Source organism: Arvicola amphibius, chromosome 3 (genome assembly GCF_903992535.2).
Source record: "Arvicola amphibius chromosome 3, mArvAmp1.2, whole genome shotgun sequence".
NCBI lineage: Eukaryota > Metazoa > Chordata > Mammalia > Rodentia > Cricetidae > Arvicola > Arvicola amphibius.
In genome coordinates, this window is record NC_052049.1 from 169338858 (window position 1) to 169361052 (window position 22195).

Consider the following 22195-nt stretch of genomic DNA (forward strand, 5'->3'; position numbering starts at 1 on the left):
AACAGGAAGATGCTTTTATCTGCATACTTTCCCGCTTGAAGAGGAATGAGGTATACTGGGTATCACAATTTTGCACAGACTTTCCTTGAGTAACATGCCTGTGTGCAGAGTTAAGCAGGAGCCTGGACTAAGTCGTTTGAGACAGGATCTCACTGTGTAATAGAAACTAGCCTGCTTCTGCCCCCTGAGTGCTGGGGTGTAAGGGGGGCACTGGGACACCCAGCTCTGACCCTGAGTTTAAGACCAAAGAGAAAGATGTGGGCTGAAGGGTTTTCTCCTGCTTTAATGACCTCATGGGACCAGGGAGGATCCAAGCTTTTTAGTAAAAGCAGTTTCCAAGTGGCTGGTGTATCATCTCAGAGTAGCAAGGGTTTTTCTCGTCGTCCTCTCAGGCTTATTATTACTTTTGTTTGGACAGCCTATCCTCGGAGGGACTTAAATGACAAAGATCGTGGTATTTGCCCGTGTCCTGTCCACGTCCACCTTTCTCTGTATCTCTCCGCTTTTCCACCCAGCATCATTTCCATCATCCTTGAAGAATCCAGCAACGGTTTTTGTCATTATGATCTGCTAGTGACACAAATAGTTAGTTAGCTTTTGTATGTGTCTAAATAATTAAAATTAGCCTTTGTCTTGCCTTTTAGAGATGCTGTCCTTGCATATGGAGTTCTCAGTTAATACTTAGTGTATTAAGTACGTTTTTTACTTTCAGAACTTTATAGACACTTGCCCCAAGGCCTATTTTTTTTTTTTTAACCATAGGCCTGAGAATTGAACCAGGGCCCAGGGCCCAGGGCCTAGTGCATGCTGAGCAATCCATTGTCTTCTTGCTGCTACCACTTTAGGGGAGCACTCTGCTGCCCCCTTATCTTCCAACTCTTGGTGCACAAAGGACCCCCCACCCTTCTGTCGTCACCCTCACCCCTCAGCTTTCTGCTAACCCTGACTCTGTGTAGCCTGATGGTGGTGCTTCTTGGGGTGCTTTCGGTGAACTCTTTTCTTTTTTTCTTTTTCTCCCCGGCCACCACTTCTGTCTCTCCTTCAGCCTTTGAGAACATATATGGAAGACCACATCGGCCCACAGCTCACTGGTATTCTGATCATTTTTATCCCCTCCCCCACACTGTCTCCTCTTAGATAGTGTTTAGCACTGTTCTCAAGTTCACTGCTGTTAATTCTGTGATGTGTCATCATCTCTGACTTTGTAGTTTTCACCTCTGGAATTTTGATTTCTGTCTTTAAAAACATATTTCTTGTCTCTATTTAACTTTTGAGCATACGGAATGTAGTTATAATAACAATCTCATATTATCTGCTAATTCTAGTGTGTTGGTTTGGGTTTGGTTCCAGATGATTTTTTTTTCTTTTTTCCTTTTTATGTTCCCATTTTCAGGCTTCTTTGCATGCCTGGTGATTTTTTTTCAAGATTTTTATTCCTTATGTGTATGGGTGTTTTGCCTGCATGTATGTCTGTGCACCACAGATGTGCCCAGTGCCCAGAAAGGGCCAGAAGATGGCATGAAATTCCCTAGATCTAGAATTACAGATGGTTGTGATCTGTCTTGGGTGCTGGGAATTGAACCTCTGGAGGAGCAGCCGGTGGTCTTAACCTCTGAGCCATCTTCCCAGCCTCACTTGGTGATATTTTTTATTGGGTATCAGGTACCAGGAACTTGCTGTTATTAGGCACTGCATAGTTTTGTATTCCTATAATATTCTGAAGAGTTGTTAGTTGGGTCCTAAGCAACACTCAGTGAATTGCAGCCCACTTCTGAGGTCCCCCAGTGTCCTTCAAACGATGAGCATTCTGCGTGACTGGTGGGAACAAGGGCTGTCACCAGCCCTGTGTGGGCACTAAACATGGCTTCCTCTGCTGTAGGGGGAGGTCATTCCTCTGCCCCAACTAGTTAGTTTCTCTACACACTGGCTGCTCAGCGCTCTCCTTGAGACTTGAGAGAGACCCTCGTAGATGCTACAGCTTTCTCTTTGGTCCTCTTCTCTGGAACTTTGTCTTGTTGACTCCAGCTGTTTATCCCCTAGGCTCTCAGCTCCATCTCCTCCTCTTAGGGCTGTACCAAATTCCTCTGACTCTGCAGGCATCGTCTGTGGGGCACACGCCATTTGTCGCGTGTCTCTCTAGGACCGCCATTGCCTAGAAGCCGTTATTTTACGTTGTTGTTTTCTGTCTTTGTCTGTCATTTGAATGGGATGATGTATCTGGTCTCTGTTAATCCAGCTTGACCAGAAGCTAAACTCACTGGATCTTGGGTTTCTCATATGTTTGTTTCTATGGACACTCAGGACACTATCCTGAGTCCGTGATTATGAAGGCTGACTTGGTCTGATCATCAGCCGTGGTTTTTCTGGTAGTGATGGCACACAGTATAAGTGTACATATTGGCCCTTTGAGTGGCTATAATTTCTGCACTCCAGACCCTTTTCTAATGTTTTTTGGAACACATCTCATAAAAACCATCTCAGTATCTCACATCTGGTTTGGTTTTTAATCACATGAGTAGTATGGTACCCCTCTATCTGTCTCACTTCTACTGCTTACCATGGCCAACTGGAAGACGTGAGGTTAACACAGTGCAATAAGGTATTTTGAGTGCAGGTGGTAAGATATCCATATAACTTTAATAATGATGAATTGTTATACTTGCAGTGTTACATTATGATTATTATTAGTCTCATACACTAATTTAGAAATTAAACTTTATCACAAGTATGATAAAGATGCAACATAGTTTATATAGGGCTCGGTACTGTCTGTGGCTACAGGCATGTTTAGGTTTTAGAATGAATACCCTGTAGGTAAGTAAGAGCTACTATACCATGAATCTTATAACTGGCCCTGCTGAGTTTTTTCAGTTGCCAGGAAAGAAAAGGAGGCTGCCACCTGGGGAAGGTGATGTGAAATACATTTCGATGCGCAAACTTTGCTCATACATCCTTATTTTACTCACCTACCTTTTGCCCTCCTGAATTTGTAATTGTAAACCAGAGACCCAATGTCACAGTCTAGCTGATCTGAGCACTGGAGGAGTGATGGATAGTTCAGGATGAAGGTCAAAGGCCCAGGCTTGGAGCAGCAACCTTAGTCCCGAGGAGTGGTGTTGGAGAGGCGCAGTTCTGATTCTGGGTACCGGTAAGGCCATACTCCTAGGATGGTTGCCTCTGAATGCAGAATTCAGGTTGTAATGAGTTCTCCACCTCACTACGTTCACGCCAGTCCTCTAGTAGAGTCTTGTGTGAGTATCTGAAGGGAGAGGGCTACTGTGTGCCTCCTTGTCTCCAATGGAGAGGCAAGCTGGAGCTTCTCCTAACAGGGATTGGGAAATTGTTTGGTTTTATTAATAGGAAGGCGCCATATTTAACAATTTCATGTTCAAATATGATTTTCAAGAGTTGTGAACAATCTTTTTGGCACGGGGAGAAATTACCTGAGTAGTTCAGTAAGGGCAGGTACTTCTGGCTCACAGCAGTCTTGAGACAGTGAATACAACTGCTGCCTCCTTGTGGGCCGCCCCAGCTCCCCTCTGCCCTCCCCCCACAGGAGACAGCCAGATTTCAGTCCCCTTTGGCTTCAGGGCTTTGGGCCGGATAAAGGGAAGTGGGGACAGGAGTAAGGTTTGAAGCCCTGGGGTAAGAGGATTCTGCCCACAACAGTAAAGGAGCCCTTCTGGAACTTTGATCCTTCAGTATATCAAAGCAGATTCCAGTCTTAAAACCATTTGGTTCAGCCTCATTGGAATACCAGTGAGCCTAGACAAAGCCAAGGCCTGTGTGGATGGCGCATTGGCAAACTAGCTGGGTCTGCTACCCCCTTAGTCCCCCATCATTTGACAAGCAGCTCTGGATACTAGCCCTGGCTGGGTCTCGATGATGGAGCAGGTCACTGCTCTGTCGTCAGTGGTCCCATCTCTCATGCATGGTGCCTGCCTCAGTCCCAGACTCTTGTCCCAGATCTAGCCCTCTGCAGTGTTTCTGCGAGAATGCCCTGGGCTCTGGCATTCAAGTCTGTTCTGGGACACGGTGTCTCTGTTGCAGTGTCCTGAGGGCAAACCTGTGTGTCCAGTTCTTGGCTTCCCTTCCTCAGTCCTCAGCCATCTGATGTCCCCTTTCCCTTTTGTCGCCCATGTCCCTAGTAACTGAGTTCTATACCTACCATTCTTCGAGTCCACGTTTTGTGCCCTCTTAACTTCAGGTAATAGAAGTTGGAGCCAGGGGCTCCACGTCATTTCCTGACCTTGTACTGGAAAAGCCTCAGGTCAGAGCTCAAACTGATTGCTCCCTGGTTCTGAGCCAAGACTGGCTTTGTCTTTGGGTTAAGGAGTAGGATATTCCTGTGGCTGATGCACCCAAAATCATTAAATCTCACAGTGGGATTGGCCAGGACAGATACCCCCAAGGGTCTTTTGGGGATTAGGGGAGAACAGGAAATCTCAGTTAGGTTTGGCTGGGCAATGATGATTTCCAGTGTCTTGGGATCTCATGAGGCTGGGCGTGGGGTAGGGAGAGTACAAGATTAATGCACCAGTTCCCAGGCTTTGGAGAGTGAAGGAGGGAAGCAGACAGTGTGAAGTGCTGTCCAGTAGCCTGTGGATTGTCCTCTCCCTGCTGGAGACTGGGTCTCCAGAACTCACCTCTAGCTCAAGTCTGTACCTTTGCCTGACATCTCCCCACTTCCCCCACCCTGTGCCATTAGCTACTCCCTGAGCCCTGTTTCTGAAGATTGAACTTACAGGTGAAACCACATGGCTGTGTCTTTGTGTGTCTGGCAAATCCTAAGTATTGTCATTAAAAAAAAGGTATCTGGGAGTCTGGGGAGATGACATGGTGGGTAAAGCCCTTGCTGTACACATGTGATGATTGACGTTCTGGTGCCCATCAGGTGGTCATACCCACCTGTGATCCCAGCACTCAGGAGGAGGAGATGGGTTATCCCTGTAGCAAGCTGGCTGGACAGGTGAGCCAAAGAACTCTGGGTTCAAGTGAGAATCCCTGCTTCAACACATAAGGTGAAGAGCAGCTGAAGAAGATACATGATGTCAACCTCTGGGCACCACAGGCATACACACCACACACCACATGCACACACCACGCACACGCACATCATACTCACAAATCACATGCACCACGCACACTCAGGCACACATATACACATGTCAGAAAGGTAGCTGTGTTGTGATGAATACATTAGTTAAACTAACTGCTGTATCATTTCATAGTGCGTATCCCTATCATCCGTCTGTATCTGTATAGAGAGGGAGTTGCAGCAAAATTTCACATCGTATGCTCTAACTATATATAGCTTTCCTTTGTCAGTTGTGTCTTAGTAAACCTGGGGGTGGAGACAGAAAGGAAGTGGGAGAAAAAAGGAAACCAAAGGTGAGCCTACGATCCTCTGTAGGCAGGAAGGGGCTGAGCCCCCCTGAGCAGCCAGAGGCTGGGCACCTTTGGAAGGGTCTCACCTAGCCCAGCCCTGTGGGCAGCTCTTCCCTCCCCTTCCTTTCTCCTGAAGGAGGAACCACTGGAAAAAGAAGCAGGAAGACAGCCAAGAGTGTTTGTATAGAAAGGGAAACTGAGGCTGGGCCTTCCAATGAATGTCTGATCACCATGCGAAGCCCTAGCAATGGGCTCAGGCCTTTGATAACGGTGTCTGGAGGACCACCCACCCTGCATACCTGATGGGTCCTGGATGAGGGGAGCATGCTTGCCTGTAGTATTAGGGCAACATGGAACCTTTATTCATGCCCTTCTGTTTTCTGCCCATATCCTTTCTACATGGGTGAAGTGGGGGTTTCTTGGTTTCTTCTTTATTTACTTTTTTTTGGCTTTTCAAGACAGGGTTTCTCTGTATAACAGTCCTGGCTGCTCCTGGGACTTGCTCTGTAGACCGGGCTGGCCTCGAACTTACAGAGATCTGCCTGCCTCTGCCTCTCAAATGCTGGGATTAAAGGCATGTCCAATCACTGCCCAGCCTCCATTTTATTTTTAATTTCTTTTTAAAATGAAATTTATGCTTTGGCAATGCTGAAACATGCATGGGCAGCCCATATATAGCGGTTCTGTTGAACTTGTCTATATTGAGTTTCATGGTCTAAGTTGATGAGGACTACTGACCAGGTCTCTTCCTCAAGAGGGCACCAGACCCCATTACAGATGGTTGTGAGCCACCATGTGGTTGCTGGGAATTGAACTCAGAACCTTTGGAAAAGCAGACAGTGCTCTTAACCGCAGAGTCATCTTTCCTGCACCTATTTTTAATTTCTTAAATTAAAATGTTGTTGTTACTGTTGTTGTTGAAATTGTGTGTATGTGCCCACGGAGCCCAGAGGCATCAGATCCTCCTGGAGCTGGAACTGGAGGGACAGGTGGTAAGCCACCAAACATGGGTGCTGGAGACTGAACTCTAGTCCTCTGAAGGAGCAATAAGTGCCCTTAACCACAGAGCCACCTGTCCAACCCCCAATGTGTGGACTTTTATGTTGCCAAAATTCCTGTGGACCCCCTGATCCTACTCTTTCTTGCTCAAAACAACTGCAGCCCTCAGGGGGTCATAATGGTTCCAAGGTCTGTAGCCAATCAGGGTCGGGTAGAGAGCCAGAACTCCCTTCTGTACCCACTTTTCCAGCAAGTGTGAAGGGAGGTAATGACTCTACAGCTGAGTCAGGGCAGGCTTCCAGGGACACTGGGCTTGGATGGGGAGGTGGGCCTGTGGGGGGCTGTGAGGCCAGCGGGTCAGCGCACACAGCCTGCCCCATACCTTGCTGTCCCCAGCCTCCCTCTTCCTTCTGCCCTCTATCTCCATGTTCCAGCTTCACTGGCCCCTGAGTGAGGCCCAAGCAGCTGAGCATCCGCTGGCAGAGGGAATTAACACGCTTAATTAAAGTGTCCAATGAAGAGCTTTGCATATTTCTTAATTACCGTCTGAGTCTGTGGGGGAAAGGTTTGAAATGGGATTTTTCACCTGTTTCCTCATTTAGCCTACAGTGAGCCAGCCGGGCCCTGAGGGCTCAGGTGGGAGCTGTCAAAGCTGCTTTGAGAACAGGGTGGCAGGGTGGGGTGTGGAGGGGGGAGCCTGGCCCCAGGCATATTTTTCTTTCACAGTCGGAGAGGGCTGGATTTTCTGTTTCTTTAGCACGAAAAAGGAAATAAGACTCAGACAAAGGTAGCTGCTGTCTTCCTCTGTTCCTCTCCCCCTCGCAGGGTCTAGGCGTCACACACGCCGCAGCTCCGCAGCTGGGCCAGTGACCGAGGATTCCGTGTGAGGAGGTTGCAGGGGAAGGTGCAGGCATCTTTTGAGGGTGCTATGAAACAGTGCCGCAGGGTCTGGGTGGCTTGTCCCCCTGCCAGTTTCAGGCCCTGGGCTGCCAGCATCCCCACAGCATTTCCCATCTGTGTCTTGAAAACTGAGTGGTTAGGACAGCTGAGTAGGCTGGTCCCATCCTCAGAGGAGGCGGCTTGAGCTGGAAGGAAGCAGATTCGAATCTTCAGCCCCTAGGGCCACCTTCTCAGAGCTGCAGATCCGCCTTGATGAGGGCTGGAGACAGGGTGCAGAGACCTAGTGCCTGGCACTATGCCTGTTCTCCTGAAAACCCCAGCATCGCAGAGGCAGGCAATGCACCTGGGCTGTAACCATGAGTTACATGCTACTGCCATCCAGGACGTGAGCTTCCTGGACCATGGAGGACTAGGGTAGGTGCATTTCTGCCCGAGAATGCTGCCGAGCAGGTAGGGACAGTACTGTGGCTGGAGCAGAGAGCAGGCTGCAGGCCAAGGCTCTGCATGGTTGTTAAAGTTTCTCCAGGCCTTGCAGACCCTCCAAGCCGGCAGGTGATTTCCTGGGCTCTGTCGCATTCCCTGGCCCTAGCAGCCATCTCTCTGCCTACATTCACACTCACTGTGGAGATGAGGAGGATATGTATCCTTCATAGAGGGAGGCCATGCATGCAACTCTCATCCTGTAACCTGGGCCCAAGTCACGCCCTCATGGGTACCAACTCTCAAACATGGCGCTGATGGAATGGTGCAGGTGAATGACTGCGTGATGGATCACCCATCCCTCAGTCCTCAGATCTTCATCTCCACCTCTCCCCACCAACCTAGGTGTCACCTCCCCTCTGAGATGATGCTAGGACTCCCCGAGCAGGGCCTCACTGCAGCCACCTCCCTGAAGTCTGTCATTTCAGGTACTCGTGGTGGGGTCTAGCTCCACAGAACCAGGGCTTCTCGAGGGCAACCTGCTTTCTCACTGTGAATTTGGTGCCCAGAATGAACCTGTCAGAGTCAGCACCCAGTAGAGGGCACCGAGTGCGGAAACTTCTCGGTCTTCTGCAGCTACTTAGAACCCAGCAGATGTACAGAAATCTGTCAGGCTGGAACTTGTGCTGAGTCACGGAGGCCCACAGACTGTGGGAGACAAGTGTAGTGCGTGGACCCTGAGGAGACAGGCAGGCAGGCAGGCACTGGGAGCGGGCCAGTGTTCAGTCTGTCCAGCAGCTGGTGGCGTTGCCGTGGTGTGTGGGACTGAGTGCCTCACAGCCTGTGGGTGTGCAAGAGTGTGCAAGAGCCTGGTCCAGCAGCTCAGGAGAGAGTTCAAAGAAAATAAAGCTATTTCATGGGAAATAGGCGTAGACCCTTTGCTCATGAGACTGAATGATTGCTTTTATTTATTTACTTTCTGGAGTCAGGGCCTACGTGTGTGTCCTGATCTGATCTTTCTAAGGAAAGCTTTTGTGGTGCTTTGAATCCGAGCCGATTACCTGATCTCTCCTTGGGTGCTGGAGTCCAGAGAATGGCTCCATCGCCTGCTGGTTACAAAGCCAGGTGACTAAATCCATCCTGGGCTCTCACTTGACTCTGGCCTGCTCTGGGGTCCTGTCACCTCCTCTGTTCTTTCACCCCTGTTGCCCCTGCATCCTTTCAGATGGTCCATCTCTCACCAGACTTCTGCCCCACCTCCAGGGTGGCTTCTGTAGCCAGTCTCCCCGTGCAGGATGAGGTCCTGAACTGACTCTGAGTAGCTCATGCCCTCTGTCAAACCACCCCAAACTCAGCAGCAACAGCAGCAGCAGCAGCAGGAGGAGGAGGAGGAAGAGGAGGAGGAGGAGGAGGAGGAGGAGGAGGAGGAGGAGGAGGAGGAGGAGGAGGAGGAGGAGGAGGATACGTACCTGGCTCAGGTTCATAATTGGAGCAGGACACAGCAGGGCAAGCATGCTTTGCTTCTGAGCACACAGCATTGAAAGCAGCCTAGAGGTTGAGGCAAGAGGTCTCAGAATGAGACGGCTCCTTCATGCACAAGTCACCTGAGATAGGGTATGTCTCAGCTGCTTGTCACACGAACACACTAGAGTGATCTCGTCCTGATGGGCTGGAGTGGGCTTTCATGAAATGTGACAGCCCAGTTCTAGGGCAGGAGCCCACTTCAGACAGGCAGTCTGCCCTTCCCCCCACCCCACAGTGTCGGGAGTCGCACAGTGTCATTTCTGTCATTGGAGTCGGGACCCTCCAGACTCGGCCCCTGAATGAGTCCCAGACTTGTGAGAGAGAGAGAGAGCATGTGGAATGGGGACCACTCTGTGAGCCTGTGGTGGGAATGTTGAACTGCCGTCGCTGTGCACATCCATATCCTTTGTGCTAAGGATTCTTCTGGAGCTCCCACTGCCTTGGAAGCTTCATCCATGGCTGCCATGCCCCTGCCAGCCTAGCCTTTCCATCTGCCCTTTGTCGTCCTCCACAGCTGGCCCCAAGGAGTTTCTGTTTCCGTCAACCCTGCAGCCTCACAGAGCTTCTGGGAACAATGTTTTCTGTTCACATCGCTCCTCGTACACTGGGTCTGGCTCCATTATCTGTAAGGCAGGGTTAAGACTGAGGGTCCTCCACATAATATCCCCATGAGATCCCGGCCTTCTCCTCTCCTTTCTTAATGGACATCCCTGCTTCCCCCATCCCCTGCCTCTGGATTTGCTTACACTGTTCCTGCTGCCTGGGGTCCTGCTGCCCACCCCACCCTCCCACCAGCAGCTCTGCTCACAGACCCCAGGATCTGTTGCTTGCCCAGACCTCTACATGAAGCAGCTCTGAGCGGTGGCTGAGGCGAAGGTGCTGCGGTAGAGCTGTGCTCCTATCCCAGCTCCACTGCCCGTCTGCTTTGTGACCTTGGGTATCTTAATGCATAGGATGGAAGCAAGGATTCCCAAGATGACCCAAGGACAGAGCCAAATACCCTGCCTGGTTTAAGTAGAGGCCCAGTGAGCATGGTGTTTCCTCCTTCCTAGGGGGTTCTGGTCAGTGCTCAGGGGTGACTTTCCTCACCTTCCTTTGGCTGAAGGAACAAAAAGGCAGCTCCCGGTTTAGTTGTGTGGGACTGCACATCCAGGTGATAACAAGTGTTGCCAAGCCCTGAGCCGAGGGTAGAGAGAGCTCTGCAATGATTTCCGCTGCTTGTTTCTAATAAAGTCCTGCCCTGCTTTGCTGCAGTATGTCTGCGAGCCGTTGTTGGCAGGGAGACGGGGTGACCTTGAGGATGAAGCAGGGTGGGAGGCTGGCTCTCTCTAGAGGGTTCCTGCAGGGATTAAAGGCTGAGGTTTACCAGCAGTTTCTGCCCCTCCCCCTACTGCGTGTCCCGGTGCATGCTGAGCGCTGCTACCCCTCTGGGCCCTCCCTTTTGCCATGACCTATAGCAGTGCCTAATCAGGTCGATTTCCAGATGCCAGCATCTTCTAGCCAGGCCTGTTGTAAAGGGCAGGAAAGGGACAGGGAAGGGGCTTCTGCCCTTCAGGGTTAGGTGAGCTTGGTAGAGAACACCCCCAAGCATGAGCCATGGAGCTCTTTCATTTGATGCCATGGTGGGGACCAGTGTGGGCGGACAGAGGGGATGTAATTAGCTCTACTCAGGCCTCCTGGGAGTTTCTGGAGACAGCCATGGAGGACATCTTTCCCTGCAGCTCCTGGCATCCTGTAGCATTGTCATGCTTTGTGTCCAGAGCAGGGCAGTCAGTCCAGTCCCCTGAAGACTGTTGAGCCCAGAGACCTCAGAAGCCAGGGTCAGGACAGAGACACTGCAATTCCACCCTGCCCAAGGGGGGGCTGAGACAAAACACAGCTGATCAGAAATGAAAGTGAACAGACAAATGCTCTAAAGAGCATGAGGGCCTGAGGAAGGGTGAGAAAGGGTGCCCGGGCCATCAGGAACTGTCTCCACGTAGAGGAGCTGGAAAATGTTTGGGGGATCCCAAGACATCGATACTTCTGACCAACTAGTCCCCAGTGCCCCTCAGGTTCAATAACAGACTCAGGAAAGCACTCCTAAGATTGCAGTGGCGGGGATGAGGGGCAGTGGAGAGAGAGCTGAGTTGGCAGCTTGTCGTGCAATCCTGAAGAGTTTGGCTCCTCAGCACCACGTCACATGTGTGGTGCCACACGTCTGGATTCACAGCCCTGGGAAGGCAGAGACAGGCTAGCATGCCTCCCCAATCAGTGAGCTCTAGGACTGTCATGAATACAGAATGGCTGGGCTCTCTCCCCAGGGAATTATAGCCTGTCTACCCTCAAGGCACATCTGTCTGTTCACAACCCAGCAGACTCTCCCCCATGAGCCTCTCCAGGGCATGGGTGTCTAGGGTTCTTACTGGGATTTCACTGTGTAGACAGAGCTGGTTGGATGTTGTCCGAGTGTTGGAGCTCAGTCTCCAGGCTTCCTCCCTTTTCTGGAATTTAGACTGGCTCCACAATCGACAGCCTCATCCTGAGGCCACCTAGGGAGCCACCACCTCAGTGGTATACGCTCAGGTATAGTGAGTAAGGCTTAGGAAAAACAAAGATACTACCCCTAAAATTCCAATCCAAGCATATAGTGTCCCCACCCCAAGACAAAGAGGAATCCATTTCTTCATTATACAAACTTCGTGCTAGTGGTTTCATTTTTCTCCTCATCTGTCATTCTGGAAAGTGACCCGATCCCTCCTTCAGCCTTTCTCATGTACCTTTCTCTTTTATTCCTTACTCACTTCTGATTACATCCTCTGACTGCTTTGACATGTTATAAAGGGGTCCAGAGGAGTGACGACCTCAAAGGTGACACAGCTAAAGTGTGCCCCAGTGGGATTTGACCCCATCTGGGTCGGACTTGGGTCTTTTGACTGCAGCCCAAACCTGGTCTGTCAGGGCCTCCTGGTCAGGTAACTGCCCCTCTTTCACCAGTGTGGGCTGTCAGCAGTGTTACATGTCTGTAGAATCAGACTTAGCAGCGACCCTTTCCAGGGATCATTGGGTTGTCCAGCCCTACCCAGGCAGTGGCTAGCCATGCCTCCAGTCTCAGTGTCGGCCCATGGTCTGCTGGACCTGGAGAGGACAGAACAGTGAGAGCTCATGGTCGTAGGCACCTTTGCCTTCCTTGTCAGGGATAGCTGTCTCCTGCCGCTCCCTTCTGCACCTCCCAGGACTGTGGCAGAGTCCTGGTAGGAAAGAGTAGAGAAGTGCTCCGTGTCGTGACCCAACCAATGTCCCTTTCTTATCCTTCTTCCCCTCCCAGATGGCTAGAAGTACAACAGTTGGCATTCCTGTCACTGCCATGTCCCAGGGGAGCTGCATGGGGTTGTGTCAGGAGCCAAAGCCTGTGGTTTGGGAAATTAGCAGCGTTTATGGGTCTCCCAAGAGACTCTTGGCCTCTTAGCCATACTAGCAGTTTTCAGTTGTGGACATTGCTGCCCCAGTTAGGGTGCTTACAGACGTGTGGGTAAGCCTGCAGTTGTCACGTTATCTGGGAATCCTCTTGTCATTTTCACGGTGGGATCTAGGGATGCTAAGGGCCCAGCGTTGGAGTGGACAGTCAGGCACAGTGGGCTCCCTGGGGAATAGGCTTGCCCTTGAGAGACAGTAAGAAAGGACAGCTGCCTTCCCTGCCCCTTCGTGCTAATGTGTAAGCTGAATAAACGGGAAACTCTGTGAGCAGATGCCCCATGGTGAGGTGGTGTGGCCCAGGGAACACGGGCAGCTATAAGAAGAGCATCCTGTTGGCCTTGAATGTCCTCTGGTACCCAAGGCCATGACAGACCTGGACTTGGGTGTGGTAGGAATTGGGGAAGGAGTAGGTCTCCTTCTCCATGGTAACCTGGCATCTGACAAGAGTGCCTCTGGAGCTGACCTGGTGTAGACCCTCAGCACCTTGACTTGGGGCCTTTTTCCTGGGTCTGCTTCCCGCCTTCCTGTGGTTCTTATAAGCCAGTCTCTCTTTCAAGTTGAAAGAACCTGGCCATCTGACTCGTCTTCTTTCAGCTGAACATCTCTCTCCTTTCTGTCTTGCAGTCGGGAAGACGTCTCTGATCACGAGGTTCATGTATGACAGCTTTGACAACACCTACCAGGTGAGAGCCCTACATCCCTCACTCCTCCCTTCTCCCCTGCCTCTCATCTCTGCCTGTGGCTCCTGTCTGGAAACCACTGCCAGCCTGTCTCCAGGGACTGCTGAGATCAGAGGAGGACAACTCCAGGTTTCTGAGGCGTCTTTTTGCTTTGAAGAAACTTCTTCCCTGAGTCCTGGGCCTGTACAGAAAATGATCTCAGAATCTAGATGTTGAAAAGGAAGCATTATTTTTTGTTTTTAGGGAGAAATTCCTAAACCAGAGAGGGGTTGGAACCATTACAATGTTTGGTTATGCTGGGAGACGGGCAGAAGAGGGCAGGCTGAAACCTAAGAGCGGCTGTACCTCCGGACTGCTCGTGTTCTACTTGCTGCACTTTACGTGCGCAAAACCCAGACCGCACACGTAGAGGCTCTCGCACACCCGTGCATATACATACTCATACTCCCTGGACTTCACACACTCAGCCCCCATGCCCATTGCTGAAGCACATCCTCCCACAGAGAGGCGTGGTTGGAGAGTTTATCCTGCCCTGTGTGGTCAGGAGACTGCACATAATGACCTCTGGATCTTGTTTGGGAATAGTGGTCTGGGGTCAGCCACAGACCCTTTCTAGGTGACATCAAAATCCTGGGGAGCAGAGACATATCTGCTTGGTTTCAGTGGTGGTGGTAGGGTTGTTGTACAAGTGAATTTTCCTCATAATTCAAGTTTTTTGTCAAAGTTGTAAAACTTAGGCATTTAAACTATTCTTATATATATATATATTTTTAAGATTTTATTTATTTATTATGTATACAACATTCTGCCTCGTTGTCTGCCCGCACGCCAGAGGAGGGCGCCAGGTCTCCGTACAGATGGTTGTGAGCCACCGTGTGGTTGCTGGGAATTGAACTCAGGACCTCCGGAAGAGCAGCCAGTGCTCTTAACCTCTGAGCCATCTCTCCAGCCCTATTCTTATATATTTTTAAAGTACCATTTTCCCCTCTCAGGGTATAGACAGTTCTGCAGTTCATTTGTCTAGGTTGTGGGTCCTGTGGTTACTAGTGCCCAGACATGTTAGTAGGTAACACTTGAAAAGGGGAGGCTGGGTATTCAAGCAGAGCTGGGCTCTTCAGGCAGGGGACTGCTCTCAGCAAGACTTCTCCGGGCTTTGCTTCTCAGTGTGGGCCTTCAGCCTGCTGAAAGCAAACACAGTGTGTTGGAAGAGGAATCCCTTTATCATCACATTTTCAAGGACAAGTATGTATAGATCCACTGGGGCAGCTCTTCCCAGATGTCACTCCCCACCGCTGGGTGTGGGACAGCACATCCGTCATGCTTGAGATTCTGTGTCTGCTTGTTAGTCTGTCTTTAACCTGAGCCAGTGTCTGCTTGTTAGTCTGTCTTTACTCTGGCCCACTCGTTCTTGTCTTAGATGCCCTCAAAGGGCAGCTTTTCTGCTTCCCTTGAGTTCCTACTTTGACTTTGCAGTGGGTGGACCAGAATCCTCTGTGTGGAAGGATTGTCTGTGGCAAAGGAGACTCTGGGTGCTTCTGAGTGGTGCACATGGCACTGTGCAGGGCGCTAGGACGTCGATGTGGGCCCTGCTGTTGTGTCCTCCCCAAAACCAGCACTTGGTGTCACTTTGGTCCCACTGTGGCCTGTCCTCCCAGTAAGGGAAATTGAGCAGAGGTGACAACCCTTAAGGCCTGCCTCCTCAAGCCTCACTCTGTGCTTTGTGTGTGCCCACATGTGAACGTGTGTGCCTGCACATGTGCTCGTGTCTTATTTTTATTATTTGACCTTTTTTTCCTTTGTTTGTTTTTTTTTTTTTTTGAGATAGAGACTCATGTAGCTCCAGCTGGCCTTAAATCCACTGGGTAGCTAAGGATGACCTTGACCTGGGGATCTTTCTGCCTGCACCACACCTGGCTACTGGTTGATTTTAAAATAATAAACATCTTCCTGTTTTCTGTTGTCATCGCACTAAAAAAAAAAAAAAACAAAAAACAAAAAACCACCTGAATTTTAGCAGTGGTGGACAAGTCCCCTTTGAAATTTTGCTTCCTCTTCCCAGTGTTAACCTCACTGCCCCCGCCTGTCACTTAAGTCAGCCTGGCTGCTCCCTGTGGGGCAGTGCTGGCCCCAGCTCCTGTCATTGTCTCCTCTTTACTCTGAAAATTCTTCTAATGCCTGAAGCCTGGGGCAAATGTTTGTCCTTGGTGCAGAGACCCTGCCACCTCCATCAGCTCCTCATGACCCTTTGCCAGTAGCATGTCATCCTTAAGGCTAGTTGGGCCTCCCAAATCTAGGCCGGCTACTCTGCCCTCCTGGTTTTCACCTGGGTCTTGGGATCTTCTTGGAGTCATCTCCATAAAAGGCCTTGCCGCAGATGGTGCCGCAGATGCTGGCACAGTGGTGGCTGCTCACCTCAGTTCATCGGTGCTCTCAGGCTGAGAGCCTCCCAGGTCCACTGTCATGGTGAGTCAGAGAGGTCAAAGGCTAGACGTCGCCCTCTCCGGACATGGCAGAATTGTCTGGCTTGGTTTTTTTTTTTATAGCCTCAGGTAGGAGACTTTTCCAAAAAGCAGTAATTAGTCTGAGAGGCTGGGCTCCACTTCTACACACACACACACACACACACACACACACACGCACACGCACACACGCACACACACAGTCCGTATCCTCTGCTGAGTCTCACCACCTTGCCTAATTACCCCACACAAAGCATTTCACTGTACAAGTGCAAAACCACGCCTCGGCCAGAGGAGAATTGTGTCTGTGATGATTCCTTCATGCAAAATCCCAACTAAGAGGTTACCTTGAAGTTCTGTGGTGGTTAAAATCTATAATACCTGTGATAAGAGTTGGCTCTGGGTGCCCCTCCCCCCAACACACACCCAGGAAACCCTTGTAGACCCTGGGAAAGTCAGCCCGTGTGAAGGAGGCCTGAGAGGAGGTGTGGTCCTCTGGAAGCAACTGCTGGCTGACCTTGGAGACTTAATGCTTTGTGGGGCTCTCTTTCCTGTCTGCGGATTAGGCAGCTGTTGGGGGATGGCCCGAAGTGTTCTAAAAACTGAAAAGTGATAGAGATGAACTTAAAGCTGGGAGCCAGCGGCCCCTCCTGGAATTCACACCGCGGTACAAGTTAGGAAACAACAGATCTAATGGGCTGCCTCTGGGAGAGGCCCCCTTGCTGAAGGGCTACTCTTAGAGGACACCCTGCTGTGACAGGAAAGCTCTGGTCTTTCCTGCAGGCACAGGGCTCCTGAGGTGCCCTTGCCTGCAGCTGATCCTCAAGCCACGCCAGGCTGTTCTGCCCTAAGGCTTCTCACACTGGCCTCTTGGGGCTGCCATAACAAATTACGGCAAACTGAGTAGCTTCGAACAATGGGAGTGTATTCTCTCTTCACCTTCCTGGGGCCTGAGGGTGGAACAAATACAAGGGGCCACGCGCCTTTGAGAGGCACTAGAGGAAGACGTCCTTGCCAGCTTCCGGCAGCCCCAGATGCTCTTTGTTGTAGGGCTACAAGGTTCCCGGCTGGTCTCCCTCTTCACAGGATCTGAGGAAATGTGGCTGATAGGTCGGTGTGGATTCGCCTCTGGGCGCTTGAGGTGGAGTCAGTGCGCCTCTCTCCTCTGGGGCAGGCTCCTAGCCACCAGGTGGTCACCTGGTACCCCACAGCCTTGGGTTTTATCCCTGTTTCCTTTCTGTGTGCTCTTGCTGTGGCCACAGAGATCTCTCCCTGACACAGTGTACTAACTGGTCTCTTATCTGACAAGCCATGCCTCCTCTTCTAGGTGAATATACACACTCATGCATGCCCACACCCATGCATGCCCACACCCATGCATGCCCACACCCATGCATGCCCACACCCATGCATGCCCACACCCATGCAGCATCCACACTCACAACGCAGGATCCTGACACCTCAGCCTTTCTCGAGTCCTTCTGCATATACTCCCTCCTCCCTCCACTGGGGCTGCCTCCTGCTCATCTCCCACTTACTGCCCTCTTTTCTCCAGGAAGTCTTCCTGCCCACACAGCAGCCATCCATCCCTGGCTTGTCTGCACCACACCCCCAAGGGACCCCGCCACTAACACACAACTTCTTCACAGACTCAGCCGCTAATGCAGGTGGGGGAAGGGCTGAATGGGAAAGGACTGGATGGCAGCCATGATGTTTCTCATTTCTCAGGATGTGTGAGCCCCATGTCCACCCAGGACAGGGTAGCAAGCTGCTTTCTGAATTAGTATTCTCTCGAGGAACAGAACCTATAATTACGAATTGGATGGGCATTCTTCATACAGAGGAAAGCAACCACCCGAAGGGGACAGAGTGTGACACTGAAAGGCTAGGTGCCTGCCCTGTGACCTTGGGAGCCAGCATCGCCTCCTCCAGGGTACTCATGAATAACCACGACTGGCCACGGTTGGCAACGACCCGGCAGTGCATGTTTCCCAAAGGCTTTGGGATCCTCCCCACAAAGAACCCGCTTGCCGGGCTGAATCTTTTAAGTTTACCAGGCTTATTTGCATGCTAATTTGCATGACTTTACCCAGATACTTTTCTCTGATGGCTGGTTGTGCAAAAGGAGAACAGCAGAGTCATTGTCAAGGGCTTGTCATGCCCAGCTGCTTCCTGTCATTTACGGATGCTTCTCTCCAGCCCTGCGCTCGGGCCTGGCCAAGACTAAAAGAAGACACACATCCTTGCCTTTTCATTCTCTTCCCCAGAAGAAACGCTGAAGTCAATTTATGCAAATTGCCATGCAGATTTCCTCTGTAGACTTTATTGCTGTATCTTGTCAGAATGTGGATGCAAAATTATATTTCATAATAAATGCACGGAGCCAAGAAGATTTCAACAAGTGCCGTAGGGAACGTCTTGTTCGGAGATGAGCTGCGCTGGTGGAAGTTCCATCTAGAGGAATGCACGGTAGCACGCCATCGTTTGAGCCCCTGTTGGTAGTGTTTAAAACCACACGCAGAGGAAGATAAATGGTGGGGAGGAAGTCTGTGCTTGTTAATATTCCTTGCATGTGTAAAATAAAGCGGCGGCCATTTTTCACAGGCAGTGCTGCCTGCACTGGAATGCATTAGCATTGCCAGGTTCGGGGGCCACGTACCACAATAGAGTACACTGCAGTCTCCTTCAGAGAGGATATGGTGCCACGCAGGCAGAGTAGGCACAGCCTTGCGAAGGGTTCATGGGGTTTCCAGGCTGGCAGGAGACTCTCCAAGCACATGCCTGTTGTCCGTGTGTTTTGGTATCCCATTCCCCGTGGAGCAGCTACCATCAGAAATCATTTGTTCCGTACCTCACAAGATCAAAGAACAGAACAGCTGCATTGATCGTGACTCCTTGGCACAGTGGAAGACGGGTGTTGCCTTGCCTCAGACCCACCTTCCTGAAGCTCGGCCTTTGCTGAAGCCCCGGGAACACTAGACCATCGGGGTGTTGATAAGGATTAGGGGTACAAAGGTTCCAAAGGGGAGGGAGGTGTGGCAGATTAGGAAAACCCAGTTCCTGCTTCTCCTGGGCAGGGCTTAGCAGAGCCTTTAATGTGCCACTGGAGGCTGGGAAAGGAACCGTTTCCCCAGAGTACTGGCTCACTGTTCACCTTCACCCTGAGCAGAGACTCTCAGGGTCACGTCACCTAAGCAGACAGACGCTGGACAGTCTCCATGGGCTTGGCTGCAGCCTTGCTTGCACAGCCCTGTGTCAGTTGGCTCCTGCTAACAACGGCTCGTTTTTGTTTATGTAGCATAGAACAGATTGAAGTGTCTCCGCAGAAGTCTTTTTGCTGGCTTTGGCCCAACAGCCCTTCCAGGGAGCTCTGGTGTCTTCAACTGAGAGATGAGGGGCTTGAGGGCTCTCAGGAGCTCATTAGACTCCTCAGCTCAAGCAGCTCAATCGGTAGAGTCTAGCTAGCACGCGGGAAACCTTGGCTCCTCGGTATGAGGCCTGAGGGTGCATGCCTGTAATCCCAGCGCCTGGGAGGTAGAGGTAGGAGGAGAAATTCAAAGCCATCCTAAGCAACATAGCCAGTTAAAGGCCAGCTCTGGTGCAGGGAATACAATAGATCCTACCTCAGTACAAACAAAAGACAAAGTAACACAATTAACAACAAAGAAATTCCATACTGGTGCCCACTGGCCACCTGGGTGATGGCTTGGCAGCCTCTCTGGGGCCGGTGGCCTGTCCTGAGTGGCACGGCTCTGTACATATCAGAGTTCCCGACTTTTTTCACGGCAGAAGCCCTGACACACCCCCCCCCTTTGCACTTACACCAGCATAAGACACACATTCATGTCTTCGTACAAATAAAAGCCTGCGTGACCCCATTACCATGCATTACACACACACACGCAAAATCAATCAATCAATCAATACGCAGCTCTCCTGTGTGACCTCTGCTGAGAGGGTCAGAAGGAGCCACCAAGAATGCCAAGGCCTCTCCGATTAGTTCCTTGTTCTTCTTACCTGGTGTCTCCTTCCTCTAGTGCTCACCTGAAGTGGGGGCTTCCTTTACAACTAACTGCAGGTGTGAAGGAGAAAAACACTAGCTCCACGAGTGGGGGCGCAGGGCTCAATGTGGCACAAACACCACCTGGGGCTCAGCATTTGATCCCAGTTCCCAAGTAACCACAGGGAAAGGAAACTGCACATGGTTCCTATAAGGTACTGTGAGGCCAACCTCCCCCACAGCCTGTTTCCAGCAGGTAGGGATGCTGGGAAGTAGTGGGCCCTCTAGGAGGTGGGTCCTAGTGGGGAAGTGGGTGTCTGTAGGGAAGGCAGCATGCAGTGCATTCGGGTTATGACCTGGCTCCGGTTCCAGCTTGAGCTCTGCTACCTGGTCCACCGTGGTGTGCGCAAACAGCTTTAAACTCCCACCTGCTGTGGGTGGGAGCTGGTCTCGCCTCCAGAACCTTCCTCCCTGACGTTCTTTCTGTCAGGTGTTCTGCCTCAGCAACAGAAAAGTCATGAATGCAAAGGATTTCCTGAGTTTGGTAGTGGTGGGGACAGCGGGCCGGAGACCCCTCACGTGGCGATCTGTGCAGCTCACAGACCTCCAAAGGGTACTGCCCGCCTCCTCGCCTCACTTGCCGCCAGCGCCATGTGGGCAAATGTCTGAGGTCCATGGCCTCTGCGGTCTGAGTTGACACAGGGCAGAGCCTGTAGGGCCATGCTGAACAGCAGTTAAAACTCTGAGAGCCCAGGAGCTTCCCTTGCTGCGGTCTGGCCATCCCAGCTCATCCCCGTGAGAATGCCAGTCAGTCTGGATCTAGCTTCACACTGCGTCTGTTTTCACTCCTTCTTGTGCTGTCCTCTCTGGACTCCCCTCCACAGGAGTCAGCCTGCATCAGCTTCTTTTCCACAGACATCACCACAAACCCGACAGAGACAGCCTAATGTAGAAAGTGCCGGTTTGGGCCCGTGTGGCTTCAGAGATGCTAGCCGATCATGGCGGAGAGCACACGAGAGCCGAGCAGTTCACATCACGGTGGCCAAGAAGCAGTGGGGGCGTACAGGAAGGGGTCTGGACAGGGACATACACTTGGTGACTTACTTTCTCTCCTAGCTCCCGTCTCATGCTCCTTAGTGCTTTCAAATAATGCCATCGTCTTAGGAACCTGCAAAGGATTGTTCCACTGATCAAGCCAGATCCTCGTGACCTGATCATCTCTGGAAATAGCATTACACACACACACACACACACACACACACACACACACACACACGGAGATGTGCATTATTTTCCTAGGTATCTCTCAATCTTTTTTTTTATTTGAAATATCCTCCATAGGCTTATATTTTGAATGCTTATTCTAACCCCAGCCTCTGCCACTATTTTGAGTGACTGCTCTGTCTTTAAAAGGTGGGGCTCTGTCTGATGGAAATAAGTCACTGGGGGTGGGCCTTTGGAGATTATATCCAACTCCTTCTTTTTTTATTTATTTATTTATTTATTTATTTATTATGTATACAATATTCTGTCTGTGTGTATGCCTGCATGCCAGAAGAGGGCACCAGACCACATTAGAGATGGTTGTGAGCCACCATGTGGTTGCTGGGAATCGAACTCAGGACCTTTGGAAGAGCAGGCAATGCTCTTAACCTCTGAGCCATCTCTCCAGCCCCATCCAACTCCTTCTTCCTGTGGCATTCTCTGCTTCCTGGCCTGCTGTGATGTGAACAGCTTTGGCCATGTTATGCCACTACCATGCTATCCTGCCCCAGCATGTGGGACCAGGCCACCATGGACTGTAGTCTTGGAAACTGTAAGCCAAAAAAAAAAAAAAAAGTTGTCCCATTATTGAATTCTTGTTTCTGTCAGGTGTTGTGGTTGCAGTGATCCAAGAGTATGCACTACTCTAGTCAGCAGAGTTAACCATTGCCCAGCCCACAGGGTCTTCTTTGTGCTCTCACCCAAAGCCCACGTGCCAGCTGCAGAGAAGACACGTCGCAGTCCTTGTCACCCTGCTGGCTAGCAATGAGACTTTGGAAAACTCACAGCTTGTCTCTGAACCCCTGGTTTGTCATCTGAAAATTGAAGGTGTGTCCCCACATGTACAAGCCACTCCACTTGTTAAAGCCTTGCCTCAGCCACACGGCCTTCCTGTGTCTCTCAACATCTACCAAGTCCAACGTGTCCTCCGTATCAATCCGTGTGTGTCCCTCCCTCTGGAGTCTGCTCTCTCCCCTTGCCTGTCTCCCAGACCTGCACAACCAATGTCGGCGTGTCTTCCTGGCACTCATCCCATCTGCCAACCAGAGTGACCTTTCTAGAGTGCTGGCTACTAGGAAGTCCTTCCGAATTTCCACGTCATCCAG

General features: G+C 50.9%; 1 protein-coding gene across 1 annotated transcript in view; it reads left to right on the top strand.

Annotated features, from left to right (window-relative positions):
- Rab6b (RAB6B, member RAS oncogene family) overlaps positions 1-22195 on the top strand; it is a 59729-nt gene that overhangs the window by 15645 nt on the left and 21889 nt on the right. Inside the window, exon 2 of the mRNA XM_038322813.1 lies at positions 13312-13370. Within this exon, the coding sequence (XP_038178741.1) occupies positions 13312-13370 (59 nt within the window). The remainder of the gene's footprint in view (positions 1-13311; positions 13371-22195) is intronic.